At 40.0% G+C, this 18,656-nt stretch overlaps 1 protein-coding gene across 1 annotated transcript; it reads right to left on the minus strand.

Annotated features, from left to right (window-relative positions):
• Positions 1 to 4,448: 4,448 nt before the first annotated feature.
• On the minus strand, positions 4,449 to 18,645 carry SLC6A18 (solute carrier family 6 (neutral amino acid transporter), member 18; the record flags this gene model as incomplete). The annotated part of the gene is made up of 8 exons (XM_009890066.1): positions 4,449 to 4,661; positions 5,781 to 5,943; positions 8,478 to 8,637; positions 10,254 to 10,458; positions 12,096 to 12,252; positions 12,869 to 12,997; positions 13,220 to 13,332; positions 18,541 to 18,645. Coding segments are annotated over 8 exons (1,245 nt in total), but the record flags the coding sequence as incomplete, so codon positions are not given.
• Positions 18,646 to 18,656: the final 11 nt, after the last annotated feature.

Raw genomic sequence — 18,656 nt, forward strand, 5'->3', positions numbered from 1 at the left:
GTTGGGTAGATAACTGGAGCAAGAGCTGTGCTGAATTGGTCAGTGTTTCGGAAAGCGTTGCAGATAGGTGTGCTTGGGAGGACTAGAAGAAAACCTCCCCGCTCCCAACCGAAAGTAATGTGGTTATGGATAGATTTGCTTCTAAGCCTTTGAACTTAAATTTTTCCATGTGAGCCAAAACTTGTTTTATTTTATAAGTTTTAATATTAAAGACACAAAGCATCATTGCTGCTTTATGTGCCTTCCACAGGATGCTCTGACACGGAGAATGGAGGGAATGTAAACTTCACCAATGGCTTGGATTAGCCCATTTTTGCTCTGTATCACAATGGATAGGTACTGTGATAGTAGAAACTGCTGATGTGGTCTCAGACGAAGGTGTAATTTTATAAAAATGCATAGAGTGTAGTGCTTTCAATTCTCTGACCTGATGTTTGCCTTTCCCCATAACTATTTGCTGAGTCATCAGTTTTAAACAGTGTCTGCTGTTTCTGAAGGCTGTTTGTAAACAGATGCAAATGCAACACAGAAATCACAAGAGAAGACTTACCTCATTTTAAAATATCTTCCATTCAAGAAGGCAAGTGAAAATAAGGCTGAAACTAGTATGTATTTTTGCAAATAGACAATTTAGGCATCTAAAGAAGAGATGGCAGTCTGTGCTGGGAACTTGACTTACTTGCTGCTGTAGCTTATGATAACTGGAAAAAAAAATGCTGTGAGCATATGTGTAAGGAATAGATTAACCATAGCAATGGCATAGATTTAATGCTCTAAAATGAGACAGGTATACTGTTGGGAAGGTAGAAATATTCCATAAAGCTACTTCTGCATGGAGCGGTTCTAAAAGAGATGGTGTGATATATTACGGTGGTAAAATATTTTCTACTTAATTTTTAGCAAGGTAGTACGTTAAACAGCAACTGCTGACAGGAAACATTTGAGTGGATTGTATAACTTGTATCTGGAAATATTGAAAGAATTAGCTTAGGAACATTCTGAACCGGTAATGTGGATTTTCAACAATCACTGGAAAGCTGGGAAAATTGCAAAAGATTTGAGGGTTGGGGGGAAGGTTAAGATTTTCTTGCTATTTAGGAGAAGGTAAGTAGAGAGATTAAGAGCTAAGCCACGCAGTGTAACTGCACTGTGCAACCTATGCTGCAAGTGTTACAAACCACTGTACAAGTGAGCTTTCTGGAGGCTTTATGTGGGGAGGAAGAGTGATAGGGATGAAAATGGTTTTTTTAGTGTCTCTCTGCAGGGCTGGAAGGGAAGAATTTGACAGAAACCCCTATAGAGGAAATCACAGCATCTGGATGTGTCCATCAAACACATCCTTCTCCCCACTCCTTCCTTTTGGGAGGGTATTATGAACTGTGAATCTCAATTTGAGGTAGGTATCAAACTTTGCAATGTAGGGCCTGCCTGTGTGCCAGAAGGAATATGCTTTTCTCTCTGCAACTTTTCTCTATTTATTGTTTTATGATAATTTGGATGCTTTCTTATTTATAGTGCTGTTGCAATGCTCCTTTTGAGGCATTTTCCTTTAATAGGTACTTCAGCTCCTTTTTTAAGGCTATGGATTCTGCTTAAGGCTGAACATCACCATGCCTGTGTCTGTGTCTTTTACAGGTTTACCCCCACAGAATCCAGGCTGTCGTTACAGCCTCAACAATTCTAGAAAAGTTTTGTCTGTCAGAACGGTATGAGTTCACAGCAGAGTATTCTGGCAAAGAAGATCTGATGGGATATGCAGATAAAAGATTGGGAGGAGAGTGAGCAGAAGTAGAAAGTTCTTAGTATGTAAGACTTTGACACAGATTCAGTTTCATGTTTGCATGCACATGCTTGCTCAAGTAACAAAGTCAATCATGCTGTTCAAGAGAAAAAAGTACCTGTAAGACGCTGTGCTTCATATGAATAGGAAGGGGAAGATTGTAGCGCTAATTTTACTGGAATAAGGCTATAGTTCTGGCACAGGAATTTTAGTAAAAGTCACATGAAAAGTGCACTGAGAACAGAAAAGTGATGTTCCTGCAAGAATTGCTTAACACAATGTCTACGTGCCTACTTCAGCTAAACAGTAACTTCAGCTAGTGCATTTCCCTGCTGTGAATTGTAGTTACTGGAACGGAAAATTGTCTTCCCCTTGAGTCCCATCCCAGGTTGAACTGTGTGTCCGACAACCCACAAAGTCGGTGAATGGGAAGGGGCAGCTCAAAAGTCAAGAAGTCTGTGAGTGCCACGAGAGTGACTTGAGATAGATTTTATAGATTTTAAAGTCTTGTATATGTAGTTTAATTCTTTTCTCAGCTTGTGTCTGTAGTAGTTGGTTATGGGTTTTTTTAAGAACAGATCTCTGACCAAATACTTAAACCTGCTTCACATACTCTGCATTTATGATTTTAGCGAACATTTAGTTATCTGTAGTCAGAGACAAGAATATAGAGAGTACATTTTAGTTAATTAAAAAATCTTATTTATGTATTTACAGCTTTTATATGAAAATACGCTCAAAATTGCAATTATATGGGGGTTTTAAATTATTCATTCTTTATGGAGACCTTTTTTACTCATAACATTTCAAATTTAATTTGCAACAGACAGAGTGGCAATTTAAATGTTCTGTGTCATTGTCAAGAGCCTTGACGGTGCTCAGCTGTAGAACATCAGGAAGTTTGCTTGGACCTTTGTGACCTGTGATGTTTCTGCTAACAGAAGCTGTGTTTCCAAGCTGGGGTACCTACCCTGCTATTGACCTGAAGAGCTGGGGCTGTTGGCAGGTTACCGTGCAGAATTGCTGGCCATCATCAGGCAGACCGTGGGCCAAGTCCATGGCTCTCGGATATTAAAAGATGCGGAGCCCAGGCACGTAACTGTTTTGTGGCTGATACTATTCCTCCCACACAGTGGAAGGATCAGGAGGCTCTGGCCTGGAGACTGCTGTGCACACAGACAGTTTACCCGTGCATTTCCTTCCAGCAGGCAGAGGCACGGTGTGCTTTTGATCCCCTGGTGGATCCCATGTGACGGACTAGAAAGTGCTATTTCTAGTACCATCAGTGCTCCAGGAGAGTCTTGCTGTTCAGGGTAGTTGCGGGACAGGAGGTTGCAGCAGCAGCTGTGTGAGTGGCATACTAATCTAAACAAAACAAAACAAAAAAAATCAAAAAATCTCTTTCTCATAACCCTGCTCTTTCCTTAAGCAGCAAAATAAAAATCATCCCCTCCTCCTTCCCAGGCTTGCAGTTCCCCTTGCACCCCTTCCAAGGATTCAGGTAACTGCTTTTCCTCTGCAGAGTTTGAGTTGGTCTCATTCATCCTCACTGAGTGGCCAAATCCCCATTATGAGTTATGAAGCCCAACTAGTGTGCAGCCTGTGACAAGGCTAAATACTGAAATTGCCTCCATTTTCCTTAATATTCCTCTCTTTTCCTTGACTCTTTTAATTGCTCAGCCTAAAGGCTTTGTCATACCTTATTCTCACATACTTTCCCTATATTTTTTCAGAGGCTGCTGGTTGCTCAAGTATCTCCGCAAAAGGAATCCTCGTCTCCCATCACTGCCGAATGGCCAGTATCTGCAGGCAAGTACAGGAAAACCTGTTTTTGAGTAAAGATTAACTTCATTGTCATATTATGTAAGGTTGCAGCTCACTGAGAGGCTTCCATACATCTGCACTTTTATTACAGTATTCAGTCACTGTGTTCGGTATGAGAAATTAAGAGGGAAAAATTGGGGACATTTGTTTTAACAGTATTTTCCACTACAATAAATTCTGGAATCTGCTAAGGTAAGAGATTTGTACAAACTTAATTACTCAGATTTACTTAATGTACATTCTTTTAACTGCTGGTGCTTTATTTTTGCTCTTTGCAATGCTTGAGAGTATGACATGATCACAAGATAACTGCTATTTAAATGCGTATAGGGATTTACAAAAAGCAGAGTGTAGTGGAGAAGGGGAGTCCTTACTCTTCAAGAGCTTCCATTCTACATCTCTCAGAGCAGGGTCAGTGAATGAAACTGTAGGTGCTTGTGTTCCAATTTTTATGTTGCTGATCCTTAGGAGCAAACTTTTTTTTTAGAAGAGAAGTTAAGGAAGACAAGGGAAACTTGCAGTAACTAGCAGGCTTTCCAAGTTTAAAGTCTAGCTCGAGAGAGACATGAAGTTGGTAATGCATGAAAAGGGTTAAAGCAGTGGGGCTGGTACTTGATCAGTATGTAGGATTCAGCACAGGATTCAGGAGGGACAAGATTAATACAACTGTTGTGAAATTGGTTGAAAATAAAGGAAATATAGCAGCACTGTTTATAGATTGCTAGTAATTGGCTGTAAGCATATGAACTGCGTTAACCAGGTTGGTTGGATGATACCATACTGCAACTAATCATGTCTAACAAACGCTGTCTTATTTTTATTTACGGACAGATACAATGGGCGTTTATTCTTTCAGATGAGAAAAGTTGCTGTTAGGCCCCTGACATGAAAACACTTCTGGTGGTACAAAGCTTGGGTCCTTGCTTCTGCGCATTCGTTTGATCAGATGGAAGAGTGCTACCAGAGGTACAAACACACAAGGAAGGACAGCTAACAGCACACAGATGGCCAGTACCCAAGGTGGATAAACTTTCTCCTCTTTCATGGGGAAGCCTTCCTATGGAGATAAAAAAAGCAAGCAAAAGAGATAATTGGTAGGTACACTTACATTTTGCTATGATTTCCATTTGCATTTTCTTATGTTGTATAGTAAGGGTAGCAAAAGTTTTACTCTTGCTCTACAAGAGCATTCAGTGGCCATGTCCTCTGTATACCCTTCCCGTGAGTCTAAAGATGGCTGTAAATGTTTTACGGTTTCAAAGATTTATAACTGGAAGTGTGACACATTCCTAGGAATGCAGGGGTTGCCCAAAGAGTTATCAGACTTTCACCCTCTCTTGGTTAAACTCTGATTATTCGTGTTAGTACTCAGAGCTTACCTGGTTTCATCAATTACCAAGCATGCTTTTTGCTAAATAGGGAAGAGATATATGAGAGATTTTGAGTGGATGGTGATAATACAATTTCTGCAAGTCTGTAGCTGTGAGTTTTACTTTGGAATGATAGATACTTAATGGCGTTTGAAGGAAGCACTGATACTGTGTAATCCTCGCGCAGTTTAAGACCAGGATCGATCTTCAAACCCCTACACAGGGTGTTTTTGAGAGGCATACAAGAAACTGCAACTGATGTGAAACAGTGACAAAAAGATCAAATGTTCTCAGCATTGATGTGTCTTTGGTCCTGAATTAACCAACAGTGTTCTCAGCCCACTGCCTCCCTCCCTGTCTGCCTGTCAAAAAAAGTACACATTCATAGAATCATCAGGGCACCAGCGATATTGGTAGTTGTCACTGAGAAATGTTTCCATCCCTGGCATCTCTCATGCAACTTTAAAGTTCTACTCATGCATTTTTTCCACCTCTGAACCCCCTGTAGGTATGGAGTGTCTGTGAGACATTTCATTTCAACAGTTGTCTGCATTACATACATTCTTAAGGAATATGGAGCATGGAGCATGCAGGACTCCTCAAGAAAAGGCTCTGTTAACAGAAATGCATTTTAGTATGTGTAACCTCTATGCATACCGGAGCCTTCTCATTCTGAGCATTGCATCACTTCAGGCTACATTACTTAGGTAAGCAGTAGATGGCAATGATTTTAAAGGATCTGGTAAGGGAAAAAAATGTACAAGTCTTGCTTTTATTAGAAGTTTTGAAAATACTTGGTAACATACATATTTAGGGTTCCAGGCTGCATAGCTCGGCGACTTCTGTATCTGGAGAGTAACAAAGGCCACGAAGACAATTAGCAGGAGCAAAGGGCTAATAAACCTCCATGTGATCTGCCAGTAGAGATTGGGTTTCCGTCCAGTCATCCATTTCACATCTTTATTGAACCTTTTAAGAGAAGGCATGTTTATGATGATGTCAGATCTAAGTGGTAACAGTTTCACTTTTTCATATTTTTCCATAAGTTTTAAACACATGGTACAGCTCCCTAAATCTTTTCTATTCCATAGCCTTCTGTAATAACTTACTATAGACTTAAGTAAATAATAATATAAATAAAGTAGGTCTTTATTGATCCCTACCAGGCATGAATGATCAGTTTACATTGCCAGTTTACATTACCTGAGCACCTGGTCTAAGGTTTCTAAGCACAAATAAGTGATGAAGATATTACAGCGGTTCTATAGAACTATTCATACATTTTAAAAAAGGCAAAATTGCCAAGGGAACAAACATAGCTTGTTAGGAAGAAGTCTGAATTAACCAGCACCAAATGAATCGAATCAGGTCAGGAACAAAATTACTGGCATCTGAGCCAGCTTCAACTGCAGTCAGTAGTGGCAGTAGTTTGGACATGGAGCTGATCCATGTATACGTCTTACAGTTTTTTTACATTGAATGGGCAGTAGATACATGGTTCTGGGTTTCACAGTTGCATGAAAACCTGTATCTATCACATTGGAAAGAGTTTTGTAATCTGTAATAGGAGTTGTGATTTTTTTTTTTTTTAATGTGTATGTTCACCAGCTTTATCTTCAATTCTGTTAATCTAACTGAAGCTATTAGAAATTTTATTGAGAATGAGGAAGAAGAGATTTGACTATGCTTGTATCCCATAATAACAAAGAGGAAAAAGAATGTATATATACTAGCACAACAGATAAAATACAGGTAATGTATATGCATACTAGCACAACAGATAAAATACTCTGTGGAATCCAGACTCTGTTGAAGTGCGTGAAACCAGATTTTGTTGCTACTTCTGCATCATGAAAGATTGAGGCTAGCTGTATGGCCAGCAAGAGGGACATGTGAAATTGTTTATGATGATATAGCCAGGGAGTTACCACAATTTAACATGGGAAATGCTCCCAGGATCTTAAAGTGGATGTAAAATCCCAAGATGTAAGATCCCAAGATCTTTAGTGGATGTAAAAAATGTAATGCAGGGACTTTAGCTGTAATTGAGAAAGAGACAGCAATATGCAATCGCAGCCCAGAAGGCCAACCGTATCCTGGGCTGCATCAAAAGAATTGTGTCCAGCAGGTCAAGGGAGGTGATTCTGCCTCTCTGTTCCACTCTCGTGAGACCCCACCTGGAGTACTGCATGCAGCTCTGGAGTCCTCAACATAAGAAAGACATGGACCTGCTGGAGCGTGTCCAGAGGAGGGCCACGAGGATGATCGGAGGGCTGGAGCACCTCTCCTATGAGGAGAGGCTGAGAGAGCTGGGGCTGTTCAGCCTGGAGAAGAGAAGGCTCCGGGAAGACCTGATTGCGGCCTTCCAGTACCTAAGGGGGCCTACAGGAGAGCTGGGGAAGGACTTTTCACTAGGGCATGTAGTGACAGGACAAGGGGGAAGGATATAAACTGGAAGAGGGCAGGTTTAGATTAAACATTAGGAAGAAGTTTTTCCCTTTAAGGGTGGCAAGGCACTGGAACATGTTGCCCAGAGAGGTTGTTGAGGCCCCATCCCTGGAGGTGTTCAAGGCCAGGCTGGACGTGGCCTTGGGCAACCTGGTCTAGTGGGAGGTGTCCCTGCCCACGGCAGGGGGGGTGGAACTCGATGATCTTCAAGGTCCTTTCCAACCTAAACCATTCTACGAAGATTTTTTTTGTTGTTGTTTCTTATTTTTAAAATTATAGCCTATGATAAGACTTCAGTCGGGATGATACTGAAACAAACACCTTGATATGCAACAGCACTGACCAAATGTGAGTTCATTACCTCTACAGTATACAAACTGATCCACAAAAATATCAGGACCTTCATGATCCCAGTGCCAGAGTAAGAATTGGAAAGGTGAAGTCCCAACATGTAGCTATGTAAATTATAGAGGGGAAAAGATTAACCTTTATTGAGAATTGAGTAAATTTCTGGACTGGAAAGGCCCTGAGTAGAGAAGGCAGGTTTATTCTAGATCAAAATGAGATAAGGTTTCTGGCATTTACAATTACAAAGGATGTAGGAAAGTTTTTAAACTAAAGAGTGAATGTAATTAGTGTCTGTGACTGCAAAGGTTCTTAGCATGCAGGCTGAGCCTTTTAACATGGGATTACTGCATATTGGTTACTATGAAGTTTGAGGGGAAAAAATAGTGATAAACAAAAACCACAATAGTATACAGTCAGTAGCAGGAGGGTATTTGAAAGACAGTGTAACTCCTCTTGGCCAAGGAACTATAATGGCTGTTGACTTTCTAGCTTTAAACTTAGAATGCCCCCTTCCATAAGAGCTATGCAGAGATTGTCCTTCCTGTTTTACAAATATAGGAGACTTGAAGTAAAGAATGATAACTACATTCACAGAACTGGTAAGTGCTACAGAAATAAGTTAATATTGTATACCTGTATGTAACGTACATGGATTGAGAGGAAAATGCATTTGTCTCTTCTGAGAAAAAATTCTGTTTCCAACATACCTTTTAATTTTATACACATATGCAACCCCAATCACTTCAAAGAATGCGATGACTAGAAGAGGCAACGAGCCTGCATATCTGTCAAAAATGTCAATCCAGTAACTCCCTGAACCCAGCGTAAAACACAGAGCAACGAGGAAACAAATTAGACATATTATACCTGAAGAAAAAAAAGGCAACTTTGTTACTGGAGTACTGAACTGAACTTGGTAAGTATATTTTTTGTTCTAAATTATTTTTGCTCTTGTTATGGTGATTTTTATTGTCTCCTTCTAGGGGGCTACAACAAGCTGTTTTTTTTCCATAGAGGAGCTAATATCACTTCTCAGACTTAGTTTTCCCCCGTGTGTTGGCCGAGAGGCACCGCTCTGTTGCAGGAGGAATGCACCAGTGTGACTCAGAGCATCCTTCTGTTGTTCGTGCTTCCAGCAGGTAGCCTGGGCTGTGCTATGTTCTTGCCCTATGTTGATTTTTTGACTGGTGTAGTGAGTTTCAAGTGCCCTCATTTCCACACAGTCGTAGGCTCAAAGCATAGGCAGCCGCCACCTGAGAAGTGTGAGGGCTCCCTGGATTTCTGCCCTCCATTTCCTCAGAGGGCCCAGAGCTACAAAGGTGCGTATCCCTTTACGTCCCGGTGTGTATGGTATAGGTTTCACCACACTTCTGTACAGTCAGTTCCCCTTTAGCCAAGGTATGGATTTGGGGTAATTGGTAATTGAGAGAAAAAGCGGGAAAGAGGGGAAAGTGTTGCTGGATGCAGACATGGACTGCAAATCAATTTGTGTGTCCTTGTGTTGTGTTACTAATTGCTTCTGACTCTGAGATGGCCTTTGCTTCAATGCTGTGTAAAATTGGGTCCAGACTTTTTTTTTTTTTTAAAAAAAAAAAGCTCACAATTGGAAAATCAACTTCAAAATAATATAGTTACCTCATCAAGTTGTAAATAAATTTGTTTCTACATAAAAAGTTGTAAAATGTCAAGGATATAGTTTAGATGCCACAGGAAGACTCCAAGAAAAGGCATGACAGCAATATTCACCATAAGAATTTAAAAGGACACATTGCAGAAGTGTTAATCCATTACTTTAAACTGCCAGAAATTTTTCTAGACCAATTTCACAGTAGGATCTCTCAGACTCTCACTGAGTCTGGTTCTTGCAGAGCAGGTTGGGTTCAGTAACTGTCTCTGAAAAGATTGTGGGTTTGGTGCAATAACAGGATCGCGCGCGCTCGTTCCTTGGTTTCCAAGTGCTAATTTTCTGTTCTGGTGTGTTCACAGTAAACGTGAAATAATCTGTAGCAGCATAAACCTGAATAAAATAGGGGTGAATGACCTATCTTACAGTTGTGACAATGCGGTAAGTTCGTGCGCAGGTGGTAGACCAGCTGATGTCACTGGTTGCCTTAAAGTGACTTGTTTAGGCTTAAGTGAAGACAAGGCTTTTGCCAATGTTTACAACAGCTCAGAGTGAACTTGTCTCCAGGAACAGCAATTTAACAGGTTTTCTCAGACTGAAACAGCTCTCGTAAGCTAAGAAAAAAAAAAAAAATGGCAAGGGCAATACAATAGTGTCATCTGACAGCTTCTGCCATAACTGCTACCTCGTCTATGTGCTTATCTTCTGCAAACACAATCCACTGCCCTTACTAATGCTATGAGATAGTCAAGTTAATATTACAAATTCTTAATCTCTCTATGATGCTTCTGCAGCAGCTGATAGTTTGCGCATCTGTAAAAAGCCACCGTCTTTGAACAAAGCAAAGCAAATGCCTTACCAGATAATAGCTCCTTGGGTATTGATTTAGATATAATTCGAAGCTCTAGAAGAGGCGTGAAGACTCCCTCGATGTTCCCAAACATGGAAGAAAGGCCCAAGCTGAACAACATTATGAAAAACAGGATGGCCCAGGCTTGGGAGCCTGGCATGAGAACGATGGCTTGAGTGAAAATGATGAAAGCCAAGCCAGTTCCCGATACGCTCTGCAGTTGTCACAGACAGATAAACATATGCGTTATAATGGTATAAATGTAGTTTCTCATGCATATAGAATTATAACACCCTTCTGTCCTTCCCTGGAGTCAAGGGTGCTGGTCAGCCTATGGGGCTCTGTGGCAGCCAGCAGTTGAGAAAGTGGGTAATAGGGAGTGTTTGTGGGGATTTTAATGTTAAGTGGTCTATCAGAGATATGTAGACAGCCACAGAGCAGAATTTTAGCTTGCACAGAGAGATGGGTCCAGAGTAAAGCGGATCTGAGAGTTGTAATTGTTTTGCTAATGCTGTCTTTAAGTATGTTTGTTTTTTTTTTAAAAAAAACCACCTATGATGTAATAGCTGCTGGAAAGAAAAAGATGTAAATAAGGATATGATTGCCACTGTAGCAGCAAGAGAGTTGGTGAATTGTTGATCATAAAAACACCCACATAATTACCAGAGCAGAAAGGGTTAATAGGGAAAACACCAATTTTAGCCAATTTTCTTTGAATTCCATCTCCCAAAGACAAAGATATTTAAATCTGCAGCGCTAGCATCTTTCAATGCTTAGAAGTAAAACATGTTAAACCATAAATCAGAAACAGGTGCCATCAGAGGAAGCCAGACAAAAAAGAAACGGACTCGTGTCAGGGCTGGAATGTCAGTTGTCCTTGGACTTCTCCATCACATGAGTGAAATAGCCTTTTTCACCATCATTGTGTGTTAAGGCTGTTGTGCATTAGCACACTGTTTCTAGCAAATGTGTCCACCCTTTTGTCCGAAGATTTTTTTTTTTTTTTTTTCCTCAAGTTCCTTGCTTTCTTCTTCTCTCCTCTAGCCATGGTCCCATTCTTTTCTCATTAGGTGGTAAGGACTTGTAACGAGGGAGTACCAGTGGGTGAGCAGTAAATGAGAGTTACTGGTGGCATCACTGGAGCAAGGGGAATGAAGTTGGAGAAGTAAACAGAGAAGAAACATCTGTGTTTAGTGATAGGGGAAATGTTTTAGGAGGGTTGGAAAAGAAGATGATAATGATGTATTTTAGAAGGGAAAAGCAGCATTAGGGGGAAAAATAAAAAATATTTGTGATATCCAGTGCAGAGAAGAGGAAGAGTAAAAGGGAGAGGACAGGAGGGAATAGAAAGATGGGGAAAGGAAGATAAAAGTGAAGACAGGGACAAGATACCTTCCTGCTGGTCATATATGTGAATGAAGGCAAACAGCAAACATTTTAATAAATCTTTTTTTTTTTTTTTATACTTTCCTAAACATGGTTTTAGGAAACTCCCATTAATCATCTTTTTTCTATAATACTTCATCTAGTTGTGTTTCCTCTGTTGTGATTATTCCTGTAACCAAAAGTAGCGCTGAATCTAATGTCTGTGGTAGGCTCCAGGTAGGAGCACCTTTGAAGATTAGTTTTGTGATAGTAATGTGTAAATTTGCATGCTGTACCAGACAGCCTTGAGTTCAGACTGTCCTACAGCAGCATTATTATTTCAAATTTTGAAAATCTGTTTTGTTTCATGATTATGTATAATATACTTATTACAAGTAGAGTAAAGTACCAGTACTTGGAGAAGATGATACCGGTCCTTCTACATATTTTGTTTAAGGGTTACTTTGTTGAAAGCAATTATGGTACCTGATCAAGAAATTCTTGAAGGTCACAACTTTTCAGTTTGAGTCCAGCAATTTTTTCTGGATGTGATGAATTTAGGAAACTAATCCAGGCTGTATAGTTCTGTCGCATGATGCTTTCTTCTGGGAGATCAAATTCATTGATGATGCTGATAATGTTCCTGCCAGAGAAGACAACATATCATTAGTTTAAATGTTTGCAGGTGATGTGGCTGGAAATGCTATGCCATGTATTTGGATATTAATAGAAAGTTGTGTTTACTTTTTGTGCTGTTATTTACACTGTAAAGGAAAATATTAAATAAGGACATATATGAAGTAGTTAAAGGAAAATATTCAGACTATTCAACATCTACTCTTTTGGATACAAGTTCTTAAGTACTTTATGCAGATGCAGTCTCTAAAACATTTCTATTTGTGTTTTATCAGCTCTCCAGACCATTTCCACCACTTATGTTTAATAACTTAGTGAATCTGGTGGAATAGGAGAAGGTGTTGTTTTTTTTAACTACTACTAATGCTAGTCTGAGATTGAGGTGTGACCCTTGACGCACTACTTGGAATGGATTGTTTTATAATTTGTCTTGTCTTGCAAACACTCCCCTGATCATTCTTGCCTCAGTGCTGTAGTATTTCTATTTTTATATTAGACTTCTCCATACACATGTTTTTCCGTTTTAGTGACAATAAATTCTCTAAATGCATGTTTTTCAAGTAATACATTACCTATTTAGGCCTTGAAACCACAGTATATCACTGCAAACACAAGTTTCTCACCTGTCCAGGCAGTCCCAGTAGGCTGTGGTTGCTTTAAACCCCAAAACAGAAAAGACTGGGATGGAAGCGTAGAGGGATGTCATGCTGTTCACAATTGCTACTGTCACAGCATCCTTTTCACAGTCATTTCTAGAAATAGCATTCAGACAAGTGAAGTGACTGAAAAAAAAGGCCGTATTTTTTCTGTGATTCTCTCAGGTATTTCTGCAAACATTTTATTTTTTTAGATTTACCCCCCCGCCCCCCTTCCTGTTAGAAAATCTATTTGGCATTTTAGAAAGACAGCAGCTGTTAAGATCCGTTAGAAAAAATAAGATCCTTTATAAATATGCTAACGAAAGAGTTACTTACTTTGGTGGATTGTAGCTTGAGAATGCAATAAGCCCTCCAAAACCCAAAGACAGAGAGAAGAAAATCTGGGTAGCTGCATCAAGCCATATGCGGGGGTTTTTCAAAGAGCTTAGCTGAAATAATTGGAATAAATGCACATATTAGGCTTAAATTAAAATTTCTTTTCCCCTCCCAGTTCACATACCTCATCCCCTATTTTACTTCTGAAATTGAGTTGTGTTGTCATCTAAATACACTGAAAATGGAAATTAGTACAAAACATGTCAGTAAAGAAGGCGTTTCTGAAGACATAATTTGGTCTATTTAAATGTATGTAGTAATTATAGAATGTGTTTCATTGTACAGCTCTTCTGTCTGATGACAAATACCTGTTTCTAAACGATAGGCATTAGGCACACAATAAGGACGTTTTTCTGCAATTTATTTCTTTTTGTTAACCCACATACTGGGTAACTTACAGATTAAGAATATTATGTGCCTAAAACTGTATAAACAAATACTAAGCCTTGAGTGCTTTAAGACACAGAGTGATTTCATAGCTTTCCAAATTAGCTTAAAAAAGTAAAAAAAGACTAAAAGACCAAGCAGACAAGAAGAGGATATTCATTAAAAAGAGCATCTTAGATTCAAAGTACTGTCAAAACATCAATAAAAGATAAAAGGGCAACACAGAAAAAATAAGGGAAAAGGGAAAATTAACAAAGTGAAATTTGAGTTTTGATGTAAGGGCGACAGGATAGAGGAAGCTAAATTAAGAAGTCGATTATTGGATTACGGAGAATAACATGCAATTTTAAATAGCTGTGCTAAGAATGATTCTTACCATTAAAATTAGTCTAAAAGAAAAAGATAAAACATAAGTAATACTCAAAATGTAAATGTATTCAATAAATATTAGTTTCCTGCAGAAACTAAGAAGTGGTGTGTTAAATTCATACCCTGCCAGGTGAATTACTTTCCGATCCGTTATCAAGTAGGGGGAATAGAAACCAGCATCAGTTAAGAATGAGTGTTTTAAAAACCAGCTGGCCCAAAACGTAATACCAGGGCTGTGGAGTCCTTCGCTTTGTTTTACATCAGTCTGAGTCAAATCTGCATCCTCGTCGTGCAGGGCAAATTGTGCCTTCTCTGTGTCGTGTCTCTGTGCCTGTGCTGTTGATCCTAGTGCATGACCAGGAACGTTTGTAGGAACGATCCTTCAAGGAGCGTTTGTAGGAATGAGAGGTAATTATGCCAGAAGACCCTTAATAGCATTTTGGGTTTCTCTGAAGCTGGCCTGAGCTTGAAGAGCGAGAGAATAAGGGGTTCATCTCAGTGTGGGTGGATGCAGTGAATGCCGTTACTGGCGATGCTTTCTCTGCAAGTATGCCAGGGCTTTGACCACAGCAGAACTGTGTGGATTTTTGCACAAAATAGCGTAGCAAGCAGATATGTGCATTTCTGTGAAACGTGAAGAAATGTGAAAAAATATTAATTACTGGCTGAAATGCTTCAGCTGAGGCAAACCTTTCTAGAGGTTTATTTTGAAAAATCATAACCAAACACTGCAATGCCAGAGTGCTCACTTGGCAGGACCTTGTGCAGGCTACACAGCCTTCACAGTTTGATTAAGTGCTGCCAAGTCAATTGTTGGTGCTGATAGATGTGACTGTTACAGGTCCGGCTTTCTGGCTGAGGACTTTGGCAAACGAGTCTGAAGATACTTTAGTTTGGTGCTGGATGCAATGCATTTATTGACTCTAAAACATACTAATCAACCCCCAAACTTGAAGAAATAGTGGACAGGCAAGCATGTCGTGGCAATGTCATTATCTGGTCTTCAGCCAATAATTATGAATCTAAACGTTATTTTATATTTGCAGTAATATGGCATGCAGTTTTCATAAGCCTGTCTCAGAAGAAAAAAAATCTACTGAAGCTAGAAACATGTGGATGAAGGTGTACAACCAGAATGTTAATGAATGAGCATGGGAGTAATGAGGGAAAGAAGCATAATTGCTCCCTCCTGGATAGTGAGCTGTTTGGCTACTTGAACACATGAAACACAGACAGAAACTTTCTTAAAACACAATTAAAAAATACCGGGATCCCTATAATGTGTAATTTTGGTGTAAAAACAGCTATTGCTTTTCTCATAAGCAAGTGGCTACGTAATACTGCACATAAAGACAGCAGTTCATTAAGGTCATGCTTTTGTTCTCCTTAATGCTAGAAATGATATGGACAGACCAGGTACCTTAAAAAGAGTTTTAAGTGTCCATGCACAGTAATATATCAGGTGTAAAACTAAATTGCAAAATAGGGGAAAAAATTACAAATTGCCTCTGTGATAGAGCATCTGGTGCCTGTGCTGCCTTTTTCTTTTTCTTGGCTATTCTCCCTGCTTGTTAAGTAGCTGCAGAGCTCTGGGCGCAGGCATCAGTTGCCCAGCCAAGTTCCTGGAATTGCTCATTGCCAGAGAACCCCCAAATATTTACAGTCTCTGAAGCTCTTTCAGATAAGGAAGAGACCGGAGAAGGAGACATTTGTGCTCCTTAGCTGACACAGATGTCCTCAGAAGCTGAACTGTGTAGAGACCATTGCTAATGCTTGATGGGATCCCTTTTTTTTTTGTTGCCTCTGATTATTTTTTTTTTTTCCAAGAACCTTTCCAAAAGTTCCAGCTCCTGTGTTGCTTCATCTTTGTACAACTTCTGCTTTCTCCTCAAGTGCCCATGAGCGTAACTTCATTATCTTTCTGTTTTCTTGGCAGCTTCACTTTCCAGGTAGCCAAGGATTTAGAGAGAGTGAGTAAATCGTCAGACTTCTCCATGTCTGAAAGTCAATGAAAAGAAGTATCCATTATTTGTGTTAGAATTTAAGGCGTGAAAGTGTGTCAGATGGCAAAAAGCCAACTATGTATTTCTGCATGAAAATAAAACCACAGCCTGCCATATTTAAAACCCATATTCATGCAGTTATTATTTGTGATATTTATTAATGAGAACTAAAATACATAGTTGGGAAGTGAATAAACTTAAACAATGGTGTTTGGAAAAAAAAATATTAAATTCAGTTGGGTGATTATGATGTTGAAATGGGGTAAAATGTGACTTTTAGCACTAGGTATTACTTTCACAGATTTTCAAAAACAACAGTGAGGTGTAAGAGTTACCAGAGAGTGGATGCGGCAGCTATTACAGAGAAACTACAATTTCTGTTGCACTGTGAAGTTGGAAAAAATGATGGAAAAGATTGCCTCCAATGAGTGGAGAATGTCAAGAAGGTTGATTTTATTTCATATTTTTTTTAAAGCAGGCTGAAACAGGCAGTAGGTGAGCTAACTCTCACTTTATTTTGCTAAAACTTTACAAGCTTCCTACAAAAAGACAGGAAAAGAAGAAGCAAACAGCACAGACTTAAGAAATATGCTTTACAGTTTTGTAAGCTAATGTGATCTGGGTGGGCCAGGTAAATCTTTGCCCCCCAAAAAAGCCCACAAACCAACAGCCCATCCATACAACTCACTCTGGGACATCTCCTGTGGAGAAGTGTAACAAGAAAAATGCACGTATTTACTGACGGCAGCGGTGGGAATAGTTTCTCATTGAACAGGTAACAGACAAAGGCAGTACTGGTACCGCAGTTGTGGGCTAAGGGGGAGAATAGAGAAAGGAGAAGTTGCAGCTGTATGCTTACTGTCTTTTTGAAGTCCTTGAAGTGTCAAAATCCTTCATAGCAGTTGGTACGTTAGTTTAACAAAGCCATCTCTCTGTCCTACACTGCAACTTTCTATGCAATACCCATAGCAGATATCACTCACCGGGCTGTTGCATCAGCTTTTCCATGGTTGTAGATAAGAACATTGTTTCATCACCAAAACCATCTTCAGATGACTCTTCAAGGATGTCCCCAGGATCTGCTTCCTCAAACCGACTAATCATGAACTGCAGGTTGATTGCAGCTGGATTTTCATTTTGACTTCTGACGCCGGTCTACGAAACCATCTGGGCTCTTCTGTTATGATGATCTGCTCCACCTCAGCACTGCAATACCTCCAGGCTTTGTGAATACACACAAATCTAGGTTTTGCGTTAAGTTCACTGTGCAATGGTCGTAGGTCCCGAAGATGCCTGAGCTCTTCTGGAGAAACCCGACAGACGGGCTGAGACCAAAGGCCAAGTCCTGTTCTGGTTGCGTTGTCTAACTTGCTTTCTTCATTTAGACATTGCACCAAGCACTTATTGTCCTGTCTGGGCCCTACAGAAATGGAAGTGCACATCCTGATCTCCTGTAAAGACTCAGGTTGTCCGTTTTGAGCTCTGGCAGCATTCAGATGGTTCAGATGCCTGTGCCACTGGGCTTGCAGGGGGAGGGATAAAAGGGGCATCTCATCTGAGCTTTCTTGTGCTGTTGTCCCTTTCCAGGCTGGCATGTAACGTATCTCTGGGCTTCTTGGCTTATGTTCCCTTAATGCTTGTGTTCCTGTTGTAGGAAGGGGAAGGGAAATAGCCGGGGCTGCTGTGGTGGGAAGCACTGCTGTGGCTGCGGAGGCAGAGGATGCTCTGAGACCATCTGTCAGTGGGTGCTGCTTTTCCTCCTCTATACTCACCGCTTTACAGAGCATTTTAGCACGAAATGCAGAGCTGTGAGGAGCCTACGATTGATAGCAACCGCTTGGTGGGACAATTTGACTTTGCATTTGGGAAGGCTACTAAGGACAGTGTAGAGAGGTCCTTCTGAAATGGCCAGCATATGGAGGGATCTGGGCCTCCTGTCCCTTTGAGGAGATGACAAAAAATGGGAGAGGAATATTCTCCAGCAGTTCTGTCTTTTAGGGACAGCTACAGGGAAGGGAAAACTTCAGCTATGGAGAAACAGGGATAGGAGACAATTACTTGTAACCCTAAAAAAAATAAATAAACATCACTTTGCAGTGTAATTCCTCAGTTCTTTTCCTTGTGAATTCTTAAAAGATCAAAGTTTGTAAATTTTGTAGCATTGGAAGGGAAATACCATCTTTATCATGTGTAAAAGAAAGATGATTCTAGTAGTGAAATGCATCAGTTTCACTTACACGTTCAAGACTGAGGCACCCCTAACATGCTCAATCTTCCAGTATTTTCCGATATGCTTATTACTGAACTGTTAAATGCTTTGCTGCTTCTTTGCTTGCTAAAATATATTAAAATACTAAATCACTTCATCTCAGAAAAACAAGCTTAGCTGAGCTCTTGGATAGGGAGCTAGATCAGGAGTTGCTGGAAAATGAATATACAGTATGAGATCTGAGGGGGAGAAAAAGGAAAAATAATATTTCTGACTATAGCATCAATACTTACATTAGGGGTGAAGAGGTAAGCCAGACCGTCAGTGGCTCCTGGTAGACTGAGGCCGTGAATAAGGAATATAGTTAGGACCAGGTAAGGAAATATTGCTGTTACATAAATTGCCTAAA

This window comes from Charadrius vociferus, unplaced genomic scaffold (assembly GCF_000708025.1).
Source record: "Charadrius vociferus isolate BGI_N301 unplaced genomic scaffold, ASM70802v2 scaffold2558, whole genome shotgun sequence".
NCBI lineage: Eukaryota > Metazoa > Chordata > Aves > Charadriiformes > Charadriidae > Charadrius > Charadrius vociferus.